A 15617-nucleotide genomic window follows, 5' to 3' on the forward strand; every position below is an offset into this window, starting at 1 on the left:
CTATGACTGATACCGGAGACAGTATTATCTATGACTGATACCGGAGACAGTATTATCTATGACTGATACCGGAGACAGTATTATCTATGACTGATACCGGAGACAGTATTATCTATGATTGATACCGGAGACAGTATTATCTATGACTGATACCGGAGACAGTATTATCTATGACTGATACCAGAGACAGTATTATCTATGACTGATACCGGAGACAGTATTATCTATGACTGATACCGGAGACAGTATTATCTATGACTGATACCGGAGACAGTATTATCTATGACTGATACCGGAGACAGTATTATCTATGACTGATACCGGAGACAGTATTATCTATGATTGATACCAGAGACAGTATTATCTATGACTGATACCGGACACAGTATTATCTATGACTGATACCGGAGAAAGTATTATCTATGACTGATACTGGAGACAATATTATCTATGACTGATACCGGAGACAGTATTATCTATGACTGATACCGGAGACAGTATTATCTATGACTGATACCGGAGACAGTATTATCTATGACTGATACCGGAGACAGTATTATCTATGACTGATACCGGAGACAGTATTATCTATGATTGATACCGGAGACAGTATTATCTATGACTAATACCAGAGACAGTATTATCTATGACTGATACCGGAGACAGCTGTACTATGCATTGTTTCCCATAAAACAGTTCAAAGTATACCCATTCCAACTGTTTGACACTTATTGATAGCCCATTTAGATCTGCAATGAACAGTAAGGGTAGGCTACATGCAAAACTCCCCCTTGTTAACAATATGGCTGGAGCGATGGCGGAACTAAGATCTATGACAAATACTTTCAGATTTCTTAGGAGCCATCAAGAAGTGTCCAGAAGTTGGGGTTTGTGATTGGGTTTCAGACTGGGCACCAGAGTGATGAGTAACCGTTTTGACTGCCTACTGACACTGTTCTCATATCCACATGCAGATTGTCTCGTGTTGACTGACTGTCCATGCAGCAACACCATGGAAACCGACAGGGACAGCATGGGAAAAACAGCCTTCACCTTCATCATACTCTTCCTCATAACTCTGCTGTATGGCGTTGGAGCAACTGCCATCAAGGTAATGCCTTGTTGGGAATCTGTGGTTTTTACTAAATGGGATAAGCTTTTGTCAGATTTGACTTTTTTTGTAGCAGGTTAGGGGAAAGGGGGATACCTAGTCAGTTGTCTTGCACATTTAACCCAACCCCTCTGAATCATAGAGGTGCAGGGGGCTGCCATAATCAACATCCACATTTTCAGAGCTGAGGGAAATGTGGGTTAGCTGCCTTCCTTGCTCAGGGGCAGAACAACAGATTTTTACCTTGTCAGCTCAGGGACTCAAACCAGCAACCTTTCGGTTACTGACCCAATGCTCTAACCACTAGGCTACCTGCCGCAGCAAGTTAGGAGAATTAACGTAGCAGGTTAGGAGAATTAGGATAAGGTTAGGAAAGGGTTAGCTAAAATGACAAAAATAAAGTTAACTTGACAAAAGCTGTATCCCTTCTAGCCATGACCGTAGTGTGGGAAGAGTAGAGGGAAAGGAAGACATTTTGGTTTTGAAAGTTCCATAGTCTGTATGGATCCACATTCAAACAAACAATCCATGTATGCGTGGTAGAACTTTCAGTAGCAACATGAACAGATTCTAGCAAGACATGAATGTACACATAGGCCTATTTTGTGTGTTGCAATTCTCTGCAAGAGGCATACTAGTGAGAGGGAGTACAGTAATAACCTAAATATATTATATATAACTTACATTATAACTATATTATTATATAGGCCTAATAGTTATATTATATATAAGTATAGTTAATTACACAAGTAATTTTTTTGAAGTGTCAGCTAACAAAAATAATAATTGCATCTAAATAGATGTCACAATTATTGTAAGTAATTTAAGTGAACAAATGTTTGCTTCTTTATTTCAGGTGAAATGAAGAAACTGAGTTTGAAGTACTTGAAGAAGATATTACTTTTCATACTTACAATACAGTATATGAATGGATACAATACATGTAACTGTTCTCCTGCTTGTCTTTATTGTTGATTTTGTTTGAATAGTTCAACTGTAGAGGTTAGATTTGTAAATATTTCATTGTGCCTTTTTAAACTATTAAGATAATAAAGTGTAACTGAAGTGAACAACAGTGTATTGTTCTTCCCTTAGCATTTCTCCATTCATTAAAAAGAACATGCAGCTAGAATGATGCATTCTAATATATTATAAACATTGAAGAAACACATTTATTAATTACGGTTACATTAGTATACGTTTTTTAAAAGTTATTTTAGAACTGCGTGGCTGTTGTGATGTGTGGATGAATCTACAGTAAGTAATCTACATCTTATTTTTGCTGGATGCTGTTTGTGCACTGGGTTCTGCATGAACACATCTGGAATCAGTGGGCCTTGCTAAACTTGGTATGCAAACTATTCAGAAATAGCTTGATGGGTTGTCAAAACAACGAAAGTGTAATACCGAGTGGTAAGAAGTTACATAACAGAAATGTAGAAGAGAACTCTTCATGCAGATAGCTCAGAAACATGCAAATGGCAACTGATTTCCTTAAGCAGAAGTAGACCTCACACCTGGCTTCTAATACACACGGTTGCTCAACATGTTTCACTTCTGTTTTTTGGGATGCTTTTTTGGGACCAGGGTGTTACCCCACGCTTCCGCTTGCTGCATTCCCTGTTCGCTGAGGCCTGTCCTGCTCTAACACCTGTGATTCACAACCCTCCAACTCCACATCTGACCACTACCATTACCAGTTCTCAGTGGCCAGCCAGCCAGCTACCTAATAGGTCCATAGCGCCATCTAGGTTATGTTGAAAGTCATTACACTCAGCCCAGGCCTGGTTTTCATAGACTGGGGTTACTTTAAACTGCATATAAAAAGGTATGAAGAATTTGATTAAAAGTTTGGTTTACATCTTGTTAATCACCAATTTGGAAAAAAAATGTAAAAGTCAAAAAGTGGCCCTGAATTTTCCTCCTCCTTCCACTTTGTATTAGTGCAGCGGGTCATTCCTCCAAATATCACACTGTATCCTCTCTGGGAGGAACTGGAGGTAGGATCGAAGGTGGGAATCCTCTGCATCCTGAGTGGGTTCTACCCTGACAAGCTAAGTGTGGAGTGGCTGCTAGATGACAAGACTGTGACCACATCTCCAGTCCAGCAGAAGCTGCAGAGTGTAGAAGGTGAGGATAAAATATTCAGCCTGAACAGCCAGCTGGAGCTGGACCAGAGCCAATGGACTCAAGGGTCAGAGGTCACATGCAAGGCCACCCACAATGCAGCACAAGGACCACCTACAGGAACACCAGTCTCCAGGACCACCAGCATTTGCTCAGGTGGGTTTCAGTGACGGCACTATGTATTGGGCCAGAGGATGGGTATAGAAAAGTGTACAATTGAAAAACATAGTAACAATCCATATATGCAGGTCTTGTGACTTCTCCATCTGTTTTCCTCTCAGCGTTTCCCTCGTCTACTCCATCCATCCACCTGGAGACCCCCACATTCAGGACAGTGATGACACAGACTGAGGTAACAGCTACATGTGTGGTCCACTCTGCGTATGATGCCAAAGTGACCTGGCTTCTGGATGGAAAAGATCCAACCAGCAGGACCAAAGTGAACCAGGCCAGCAGCACAACTCAGAGCATCAGCAGTAACCTGACTCTTCCCTCAAGCCAATGGAAAACACTGAACACAATAACATGCAGAGCTGAACATCGCTGCTTCAACTCCACAGAGAAGACCAGTAATGTTAAAGGTTAGAATGGAACTTTGTGATCATATTTGTATTTTACAGGCTCTAACAAACAGTGCAACAAAATGTATTCAGTGAACAATAGGTAAGTAAAGGAAGAAAAATAACAGTAAAAAGACAGAGAAAAAAAATTGTAGCGAGGCTTTAACAGTAGCGTAGCTACATACAGACACCGGTTAGTCGGGCTGATTGAGGAAGTATGTACATGTAGATATGGTTAAATTGACTCCTCCCTATAGGCTGTCGTTGTCCGTGATCAGGCCTACTACTGTTCTGTCATCTGCAAACTTAATGATGGTGTTGAGTTGTGCCTAGCCATGCAGTCGTGAACAGGGAGTGCAGGAGGGGACTGAGCACGGACCCCTGGGGGGCTCCAGTGTTGAGGATCAGCATGGCAGATGTGTTGCTACCTACCCTCACCATCTGGGGACAGCCCGTCAGGAAGTCCAGGATCCAGTAATAGAGGGAGGTGTTGAGTCCCAGGATCCTTAGCTTTGTAATGAGCTGTGAAGGTACTATGGTGTTGAATTCTCCTAGCATTCTAGCATTCTCACATAGGTGTTCCTTTTGTCCAGGTGGGAAAGGGCAGTGTGGAGTGCAATAGAGATTGCATCATCCGTAGATCTGTTTGGGCGGTGTGCAAATTAGACTGGGTCTAGTGTTTCTGGGATAATGGTGTTGATGTGAGCCATGACCAACCTTTTAAAGCACTTCAAGGCTACGGACGTGAGTGCTACGGTTCTGTAGTCATTTAGGCAGGTTGCATTCGTGTTCTTGGGCACAGGGACTATGGTGGTCTTCTTGAAACATGTTGGTATTACAGACTCAAATCAGGGACATGTTGAAAATGTCAGTGAAGACACCTGCCAGTTGGTCAGCACATGCCCGGAGCAGACGTCCTGGTAATCCTTCTGGCCCCGCAGCCTTGTGAATGTTGACCTGTTTAAAGGTCTTACTCACGTCGGCTACGGAGAGTGTGATCACACAGTCGTCCGGAACAGCTGATGCTCTCAAGCATGCATCAGTGTTGCTTGACTCGAAGCGAGCATAGAAGTGATTTAGCTCGTCTGGTAGGCTCGTGTCACTGGGCAGCTCACTGCTGTGCTTCCCTTTGTAGTCTGTGATAGTTTGCAAGCCCTGCCACATAAGACGAGCGTCGGAGCCAGTGTAGTACAATTCAATCTTAGCCCTGTCTGTATTGGCACTTTGCCTGTTTGATGGTTCATCAGAGGGAATAGCAGGATTACTTATAAGCTTCCGGGTTAGAGTCCCTTACCTTGACAGCGGCAGCTCTACCCTTTAGCTCAGTGCAAATGTTGAATGTAATCCATGGCTTATGGCTGGGGTACGTACGTACAGTCACTGTGGGGACAACGTCCTCGATGCACTTATTGATAAAGACAGTGACTGATGTGGTGTACTCCTCAATGCCATCAGAAGAATCCCGGAATATGTTCCAGTCTGTGATAGCAAAACAGTCCTGTAGTTTAGCATCTGCTTCATCTGACCACCTTTTTAAAGACTGAGTCACTGGTGCTTCCTGCTTTAATTTTTGCTTGTAAGCAGGAATCAGGATGATAGAATTGTGGTCAGATTTACCAAATGTAGGGCAAGGGAGAGCTTTGAACGCGTCTCTGTGTGTGGAGTACAGATGATCTAGGATTGTTTTCCCTCTGGTTGCACATTTGACATGTTGATAGAAATTAGGTAGAACTGATTTAAGTTTCCCTGCATTAAAGTCTCCGGCCACTAGGAGCGCCGCCTCTGGGTGAGCGGTTTCTTGTTTGCTTATTTCCTTATACAGCTGACTGAGTGCGGTCTTAGTGCCAGCATCCGTTTGTGGTGGGAAATAAACAGCCACGAAAAGTATAGCTGAAAACGTTCTAGGCAGATAGTGTGGTCTGCAATTTATCACAAGATACTCTACTTCAAGCAAGCAAAATCTAGAGACTTCCTTAGATTTCGTGCACCAGCTTTTGTTTACAAATATGCACAGACCGCCCCGTGATCGTACCTCGTCTAACTTATTGTCCAATGATTGTAAATTGGCAAGTAATATGGACGGTAATGGCAGCTTTCCCACTCGCTTTCTGCGGATCCTTACGAGGCACCCCGCTCTGTGTCCTCTATACCTGCGTCTCTTCCTCTTGCAAATAACTGGGATGTTGGCCTTGTCGGGTGTTCTGAGAATGTCCTGTGCGTCCTGCTTGTTGAAGAAAAATTATTTGTCTAATCCGAGGTGAGTGATCGCTGTCCTGATATCCAGAAGCTCTTTTTTGCCGTAAGATAAGGTTGCAGAAACATTATGTACAAAATAAGTTACAAATAACGCGAAAAATCCCCACATAATAGCACAAATGGTTGGGCGCCTGTAAAACAGCAGCCATTTCTTCCTGCGCCATTGGTAGCAACACAACATAACAACAACATGGTGGCAACGCAACATGGTAGCAGCACAAAACATGGTACAAACATTATTGGGTACAGACAAAAGCACAAAGGGCAAGAAGGTAGAGACAACAATACATCACACAAAGCAGCCACAACTGTCAGTAAGAGTGTCCATGATTGAGTCTTTGAATGAAGATATATACAGAGAGAAGTACAGCAAAACATGCAGTATTCTTCTGTCCTCCCCCATAAAAAGTAGAGATTATTGACACTGAAGCCAGATCAGTGTTCCTTTCTCCTGTTTACCCCTCTCCTCTGTGTGCGTGTGTTCTCCAGGGCCTGCAGTGAGCAGCACTACCACAGTTCTGATCAGGAGGTCTCTCCCAGAGTTACTGAAGGGAGACAGTGCTGTGCTGGAGTGTGCCATCACACAACTCTCCTCCAGTGACCTCTACGTCACCTTTCAGGCCAATGGGGTTGATTTCCCTGAGAAACAGTATGTGGATCTGCCTGCCTCCAATGGCCCCCATTCACTCACCAAACGGTTCTCTATCCCCAAATCACACTGGAAGACAGACAACACTTTCACCTGTAAAGTGAACCAAGGCTACTCCAACAGCTGGGTGTCTAGCTCCAAAATCAAGCTTTTTGGTGAGTGAACTTCTCTCATCTGACCCAATTATACCTTCTCAAATGCTTGAAAATGTAGAAAGGCCTACCAACATGAAATTATGTTTCCATTGTTTGTTGCATGATATTCATTCAACACTCCAGGGCTAAAATTGAAAAAGGAAATGGTGTTCTTTCCAGGTGAACTGTCCATGGAACTCCTTCTAGTCCCCAGTGAGGAGTCGTCTGGCTCAGGGACCCAGAAACTCATGTGTTCTGGGTGGGGCTTCAACCCTAAGATCAAGTGGCTCTCTGGGTCTGAACAGAAGTCTGCAGCAGACAATGAGATAAGGATGGGGGAAGACGGACATGTGGCACTAACCAGTCATATCACAGTAACACAGCAGGAGTGGAATGAGGGGAAGGACTTCATCTGTGAGGTAGATGACAAAGACCTTCAGAAAACTGTCAGGAAGAGCACCAGTTTATGCACAGGTAGTTTGTAAACTTACAGACGCGCCTTACCTGTTTAAAGTTTTGCTTCAAAAGTCATAAATCATAACCTAATTACCTTGGAGTATAAAAAACTATTTTACGATTTTATCTCCACACTCATCTGTTTTGCTCTCAGCTTTTCCCTCGTCTACTCCATCCCTCCACCTGGAGACCCCCAGATTCAGGACAGTGATGACACAGACTGAGGTAACAGCTACATGTGTTGTCCACTCTGCGTATGATGCCAAAGTGTCCTGGCTTCTGGATGGAAAAGACCCAACCAGTAGGACCCCAGTGAACCAGGCCAGCAGCACAACTCAGAGCATCAGCAGTAACCTGACTCTTCCCTCAAGCCAATGGAAAACCCTGAACACAATAACATGCAGAGCTGAACATCGCTGCTTCAACTCCACAGAGAAGACCAGAAATGTTAAAGGTTAGCATGGAACTTTGTGATCATATATTTGTATTTTATTTTATTGAACCTTTATTTAATGACGACCTACCAAAAAGGCAAAAGGCCTCCTGTGGGGATGGGGGCTGGGATTCAAAATGAATAAATAAATAATATAGAAATATTGGACAAAACACACATCACGACAAGAGAGGTAACACAACACTACATAAAGAAAGACCTAAGACAACAGCATAGCAAGGCAGCAACACATGACAACACAGCAAATCAAATCAAAACAGAGTTTTTGTCACATGCGTCAAATACAACAGATGTAGTAGACCTTACAGTGAAATGCTTACTTACAGGCTCTAACAAACAGTGCAAAAAGGGTATTCAGTGAACAATAGGTAAGTAAAGAAAGAAAAACAACATTAAAAATACAGTGAAAAATAGCAGTAGCGAGGCTATGTACAGTAGCGAGGCTATAACAGTAGCGAGGCTATAACAGTAGCGAGGCTATGTACAGTAGCGAGGCTATAACAGTAGCGAGGCTATAACAGTAGCGAGGCTATAAATGTCGCGAGGCTATGTACAGTAGCAAGGCTATAACAGTAGCGAGGCTATAAATGTAGTGAGGCTATAACAGTAGCTAGGCTATAACAGTAGCGAGGCTATAACAGTAGCGAGGCTATAAATGTAGCGATGCTATGTACAGTAGCAAGGCTATGTACAGTAGCGAGGCTATAACAGTAGCGATGCTATAACAGTAGCGAGGCTATAACTGTAGCGAGGCTATAACAGTAGCGAGGCTATATACAGTAGCGAGGCTATAACAGTAGCGAGGCTATAACAGTAGCGAGGCTATAACAGTAGTTAGGCTATAACTGTAGCGAGGCTATAACAGTAGCGAGGCTATAACTGTAGCGAGTCTATAACAGTAGCGAGTCTATAACAGTGGCGAGGCTATAACAGTAGCGAGGCTATAACTGTAGCGAGTCTATAACAGTAGCGAGGCTATAACAGTAGTGAGGCTATAACAGTAGCGAGGCTATAACAGTAGCGAGGCTATAACAGTAGCGAGGCTATAACAGTAGTGAGGCTATAACAGTAGTTAGGCTATAACAGTAACGAGGCTATAACAGTAGCGAGGCTATAACAGTAGCGAGGCTATAACAGTAGCGAGGTTATACCAGTAGCGAGGCTATAACAGTAGCGAGGCTATAACTGTAGCGAGTCTATAACAGTAGCGAGGCTATAACAGTAGTGAGGCTATAACAGTAGCGAGGCTACATACAGACACCGGTTAGTCGGGCTGATTGAGGAGGTTTGTACAAGTAGATATGTTTAAAGTGACTATGCATATATGATAAACTTAGAGTAGCAGTAGCGTAACAGATGGGTTGGCGTGTGACGGGTGGTGGGTGGCTGGTGGCAGGTGGCAGGACACAATGCAGATAGCCCAGTTTGCCAATGTGCGGGGGCACTGATGGTTGGGCCAATTGAGGTAGTATGTACATGAATGTATAGTTAAAGCGACTATGTATATATGATAAACAGAGAGTAGCAGCAGCGTAAAAGAGGTGTTGGGCGGGGGCACACAATGCAAATAGTCCGATTAGCCATTTGATTACCTGTTCAGGAGTCTATTGGCTTGGGGGTAAAAACTGTTGAGAAGCCTTTTTGTCCTAGACTTGGCACTCCGGTACCGCTTACCATGCTATAGTAGAGAGAACAGGCTAAGACTGAGGTGACTGGGGTCTTTGACAATTTTTAGGGCCTTCCTCTGACACCGCCTGGTGTAGCGGTCCTGGATGGCAGGCAGCTTAGCCCCAGTGATGTACTGGGCCATAGGCACTAACCTCTGTAGTGCCTTGCGGTGGGTGGCCGAGCAATTGCTGTACCAGGCAGTGATGCCACCAGTCAGAATGCTCTTGATGTTGCAGCTGTAGAACCTTTTGAGGATCTGAGGACCCATGCCAAATCTTTTTAGTTTCCTGGGGTGAAATAGGCTTTATCGTGCCCTCTTCACGACTGTCTTGGTGTCTTTGGACCATTCAAGTTTGTTGGTGATGTGGACACCAAGGAACTTGAAGCTCTCAACCTGCTCCACTACAGCCCCGTCGATGAGAATGGGGGTGTGCTCTGTCCTCCTTTTCCTGTAGTCCACAATTATCTCCTTAGTCTTGGTTACATTGACGGATGGGTTGTTATAAAGGCACCACCAGGCAGGTCTCTGACCTCCTCCCTATAGGCTGTCTCGTCGTTGTCCATGATCAGGACTAACACTGTCGTGTCGTCTGCAAACTTAATGATGGTGTTGGAGTTGTGCCTGGCTATGCAGTCGTGAGTGAACAGGGAGCACAGGAAAGGACTGAGCACGCACCACTGGGGGACTCCAGTGTTGAGGATCAGTGTGGCAGATGTGTTGCTACCTACCCTCACCACCTGGGGGCAGCCCGTCAGGAAGTCCAGGATTCAGCTTATAAGGAGGTGTTTAGTCCCAGGATCCTTAGCTTAGTGATGAGCTTTGAGGGTACTATGGTGTGGAACCCTGAGCTGTAGTCAATGAATAGCATTCTCACATAAGTGTTCCTTTTGTCCAGGTAGGAAAGGGCAGTGTGGAGTGCAATAGAGATTGCATTATCCATAGATCTGTTTGGGAAGTATGCAAATTGGAGTGGGTCTAGGGTTTCTGGGATAATGGTGGTGATGTGAGCCATGACCAGCCTTTCAACGCACTTCATGGCTACGGACATGAGTGCTACAGTTCTGTAGTCATTTAGGCAGGTTGCCTTTGTGTTCCTGGGCACAGGGACTATGGTGGTCTGCTTGAAACATGTTGGTATTACAGACTCAATCAGGGACATGTTGAAAATGTCAGTGAAGACACCTGCCAGTTGGTCAGCACATGCCCGGAGCAGACATCCTGGTAATCCTTCTGGCCCCGCAGCCTTGTGAATGTTGACCTGTTTAAAGGTCTTACTCATGTCGGCTACGGAGAGTGTGATCACACAGTCATCTGGAACAGCTGATGCTCTAATGCATGCCTCAGTTTTGCTTGCCTCGAAGCGAGCATAGAAGTGATTTAGCTCGTCTGGTAGGCTCGTGTCACTGGGCACCTGGCGCCTTTTGTAGTCTAAATAGTTTGTATGCCCTGCCACATAAGACGAGCATCAGAGCCGGTGTAGTACAATTCAATCTTAGCCCTGTATTGACGCTTTGCCTGTTTGTTGGTTCATCAGAGGGCATAGAGGAATTTCTTATCAGCTTCCGGGTTAGAGTCCCGCACCTTGACAGCGGCAGCTCTACCCTTTAGCTCAGTGCGAATGTTGCCTGTAATCCATGACTTCTGGTTGGGGTACGTACGTACAGTTACTGTGGGGACAATATCCTCGATGCACTTATTGATAAAGCCAGGGACTGATGTGGTGAACTCCTCAATGCCATCGGAAGAATCCCGGAACATGTTCCAGTCTGTGATAGCAAAACAGTCCTGTAGTTTAGCATCTGCTTCATCTGACCACTTTTTTATAGACCGAGTCACTGGTGCTTCCTGCTTTAATTTTTGCTTGTAAGCAGGAATCAGGAGGATAGAATTGTGGTCAGATTTACAAAAAGTAGGGCAAGGGAGAGCTTTGTATGCGTCTCTGTGTGTGGAGTACAGATGATCTAGGATTGTTTTCCCTCTGGTTGCACATTTGACATGTTGATAGAAATTAGGTAGAACTGATTTAAGTTTCCCTGAATTTAAGTCTCCGGCCACTAGGAGCGCCACCTCTGGGTGAGCGGTTTCTTGTTTGCTTATTTTCTTATACAGATGACTGAGTGCGGTCTTAGTGCCAGCATCCGTTTGTGGTGGGAAATAAACAGCCACCAAAAGTATAGCTGAAAACTTTCTATGCAGATAGTGTGGTCTGCAATTTATCACAAGATACTCTACTTCAGGCAAGTAACATCTAGAGACTTCGTTAGATTCCGTGCACCAGCTTTTGTTTACAAATATGCACAGCCCCCCCCCCCCCCCCCCCCCCCGGCTTGCACGTTGGCAAGTAATATGGACGGTAATGGCAGCTTTCCCACTAGCTTTCTGCGGATCCTTACGAGGCACCCCGCTCTGTGTCCTCTATATCTGCGTCTCTTCCTCTTGCAAATAACTGGGATGTTGGCCTTGTCGGGTGTTCTGAGAATGTCCTGTGCGTCCTGCTTGTTGAAGAAAAATTATTTGTCTAATCCGAGGTGAGTGATCGCTGTCCTGATATCCAGAAGCTCTTTTTTTGCCGTAAGGTAAGGTTGCAGAAACATTATGTACAAAATAAGTTACAAATAACGCGAAAAATCCCCACATAATAGCACAAATGGTTGGGCGCCTGTAAAACAGCAGCCATTTCTTCCTGCGCCATTGGTAGCAACACAACATAACAACAACATGGTGGCAACACAACATGGTAGCAGCACAAAACATGGTACAAACATTATTGGGTACAGACAAAAGCACAAAGGGCAAGAAGGTAGAGACAACAATACATCACACAAAGCAGCCACAACTGTCAGTAAGAGTGTCCATGATTGAGTCTTTGAATGAAGATATATACAGAGAGAAGTACAGCAAAACATGCAGTATTCTTCTGTCCTCCCCCATAAAAAGTAGAGATTATTGACACTGAAGCCAGATCAGTGTTCCTTTCTCCTGTTTACCCCTCTCCTCTGTGTGTGTGTGTTCTCCAGGACCTGCAGTGAGCAGCACTACCACAGTTCTGATCAGGAGGTCTCTCCCAGAGTTACTGAAGGGAGACAGTGCTGTGCTGGAGTGTGCCATCACACAACTCTCCTCCAGTGACCTCTACGTCACCTTTCAGGCCAATGGGGTTGATTTCCCTGAGAAACAGTATGTGGATCTGCCTGCCTCCAATGGCCCCCATTCACTCACCAAACGGTTCTCTATCCCCAAATCACACTGGAAGACAGACAACACTTTCACCTGTAAAGTGAACCAAGGCTACTCCAACAGCTGGGTGTCTAGCTCCAAAATCAAGCTTTTTGGTGAGTGAACTTCTCTCATCTGACCCAATTATACCTTCTCAAATGCTTGAAAATGTAGAAAGGCCTACCAACATGAAATTATGTTTCCATTGTTTGTTGCATGAAATTCATTCAACACTCCAGGGCTAAAATTGAAAAAGGAAATGGTGTTCTTTCCAGGTGAACTGTCCATGGAACTCCTTCTAGTCCCCAGTGAGGAGTCGTCTGGCTCAGGGACCCAGAAACTCATGTGTTCTGGGTGGGGCTTCAACCCTAAGATCAAGTGGCTCTCTGGGTCTGAACAGAAGTCTGCAGCAGACAATGAGATAAGGATGGGGGAAGACGGACATGTGGCACTAACCAGTCATATCACAGTAACACAGCAGGAGTGGAATGAGGGGAAGGACTTCATCTGTGAGGTAGATGACAAAGACCTTCAGAAAACTGTCAGGAAGAGCACCAGTTTATGCACAGGTAGTTTGTAAACTTACAGACGCGCCTTACCTGTTTAAAGTTTTGCTTCAAAAGTCATAAATCATAACCTAATTACCTTGGAGTATAAAAAACTATTTTACGATTTTATCTCCACACTCATCTGTTTTGCTCTCAGCTTTTCCCTCGTCTACTCCATCCCTCCACCTGGAGACCCCCAGATTCAGGACAGTGATGACACAGACTAAGGTAACAGCTACATGTGTTGTCCACTCTGCGTATGATGCCAAAGTGTCCTGGCTTCTGGATGGAAAAGACCCAACCAGTAGGACCCCAGTGAACCAGGCCAGCAGCACAACTCAGAGCATCAGCAGTAACCTGACTCTTCCCTCAAGCCAATGGAAAACCCTGAACACAATAACATGCAGAGCTGAACATCGCTGCTTCAACTCCACAGAGAAGACCAGAAATGTTAAAGGTTAGCATGGAACTTTGTGATCATATATTTGTATTTTATTTTATTGAACCTTTATTTAATGACGACCTACCAAAAAGGCAAAAGGCCGCCTGTGGGGATGGGGGCTGGGATTCAAAATGAATAAGTAAATAATATAGAAATATTGGACAAAACACACATCACGACAAGAGAGGTAACACAACACTACATAAAGAAAGACCTAAGACAACAGCATAGCAAGGCAGCAACACATGACAACACAGCAAATCAAATCAAAACAGAGTTTTTGTCACGTGCGTCAAATACAACAGATGTAGTAGACCTTACAGTGAAATGCTTACTTACAGGCTCTAACAAACAGTGCAAAAAGGGTATTCAGTGAACAATAGGTAAGTAAAGAAAGAAAAACAACATTAAAAATACAGTGAAAAATAGCAGTAGCGAGGCTATGTACAGTAGCGAGGCTATAACAGTAGCGAGGCTATAACAGTAGCGAGGCTATGTACAGTAGCGAGGCTATAACAGTAGCGAGGCTATAACAGTAGCGAGGCTATAAATGTAGCGAGGCTATGTACAGTAGCAAGGCTATAACAGTAGCGAGGCTATAAATGTAGCGAGGCTATAACAGTAGCTAGGCTATAACAGTAGCGAGGCTATAACAGTAGCGAGGCTATAAATGTAGCGATGCTATGTACAGTAGCAAGGCTATGTACAGTAGCGAGGCTATAACAGTAGCGATGCTATAACAGTAGCGAGGCTACAACTGTAGCGAGGCTATAACAGTAGCGAGGCTATATACAGTAGCGAGGCTATAACAGTAGCGAGGCTATAACAGTAGCGAGGCTATAACAGTAGTTAGGCTATAACTGTAGCGAGTCTATAACAGTAGCGAGGCTATAACTGTAGCGAGTCTATAACAGTAGCGAGTCTATAACAGTGGCGAGGCTATAACAGTAGTTAGGCTATAAGAGTAACGAGGCTATAACAGTAGCGAGGCTATAACAGTAGCGAGGCTATAACAGTAGCGAGGTTATAACAGTAGTGAGGCTATAACAGTAGTGAGGCTATAACAGTAGCGAGGCTATAACAGTAGCGAGGCTATAACAGTAGCGAGGCTATAACAGTAGTGAGGCTATAACAGTAGTTAGGCTATAACAGTAACGAGGCTATAACAGTAGCGAGGCTATAACAGTAGCGAGGCTATAACAGTAGCGAGGCTATACCAGTAGCGAGGCTATAACAGTAGCGAGGCTATAACTGTAGCGAGTCTATAACAGTAGCGAGGCTATAACAGTAGTGAGGCTATAACAGTAGCGAGGCTACATACAGACACCGGTTAGTCGGGCTGATTGAGGAGGTTTGTACAAGTAGATATGTTTAAAGTGACTATGCATATATGATAAACTTAGAGTAGCAGTAGCGTAACAGATGGGTTGGCGTGTGACGGGTGGTGGGTGGCTGGTGGCAGGTGGCAGGACACAATGCAGATAGCCCAGTTTGCCAATGTGCGGGGGCACTGATGGTTGGGCCAATTGAGGTAGTATGTACATGAATGTATAGTTAAAGCGACTATGTATATATGATAAACAGAGAGTAGCAGCAGCGTAAAAGAGGTGTTGGGCGGGGGCACACAATGCAAATAGTCCGATTAGCCATTTGATTACCTGTTCAGGAGTCTATTGGCTTGGGGGTAAAAACTGTTGAGAAGCCTTTTTGTCCTAGACTTGGCACTCCGGTACCGCTTACCATGCTATAGTAGAGAGAACAGGCTAAGACTGAGGTGACTGGGGTCTTTGACAATTTTTAGGGCCTTCCTCTGACACCGCCTGGTGTAGAGGTCCTGGATGGCAGGCAGCTTAGCCCCAGTGATGTACTGGGCCATAGGCACTAACCTCTGTAGTGCCTTGCGGTGGGTGGCCGAGCAATTGCTGTACCAGGCAGTGATGCCACCAGTCAGAATGCTCTTGATGTTGCAGCTGTAGAACCTTTTGAGGATCTGAG

At 44.5% G+C, this 15617-nt stretch overlaps 1 protein-coding gene across 5 annotated transcripts in view; it reads left to right on the forward strand.

Moving 5' to 3' along the window:
- The window catches only part of LOC110485215, a 43540-nt gene that overhangs the window by 23661 nt on the left and 4262 nt on the right, over positions 1-15617 (forward strand). For all 5 annotated transcript variants that reach the window (XM_036941452.1, XM_036941451.1, XM_036941450.1 and 2 more), the window contains exons 3-10: positions 3056-3394; positions 3520-3819; positions 6544-6858; positions 7018-7311; positions 7448-7747; positions 12434-12748; positions 12908-13201; positions 13338-13637. In XM_036941452.1, coding sequence (XP_036797347.1) covers positions 3056-3394; positions 3520-3819; positions 6544-6858; positions 7018-7311; positions 7448-7747; positions 12434-12748; positions 12908-13201; positions 13338-13637 — 2457 coding nt within the window. The remainder of the gene's footprint in view (positions 1-3055; positions 3395-3519; positions 3820-6543; positions 6859-7017; positions 7312-7447; positions 7748-12433; positions 12749-12907; positions 13202-13337; positions 13638-15617) is intronic.

The sequence above is a fragment of the Oncorhynchus mykiss genome, chromosome 13 (assembly GCF_013265735.2).
Source record: "Oncorhynchus mykiss isolate Arlee chromosome 13, USDA_OmykA_1.1, whole genome shotgun sequence".
NCBI classification, from domain to species: domain Eukaryota; kingdom Metazoa; phylum Chordata; class Actinopteri; order Salmoniformes; family Salmonidae; genus Oncorhynchus; species Oncorhynchus mykiss.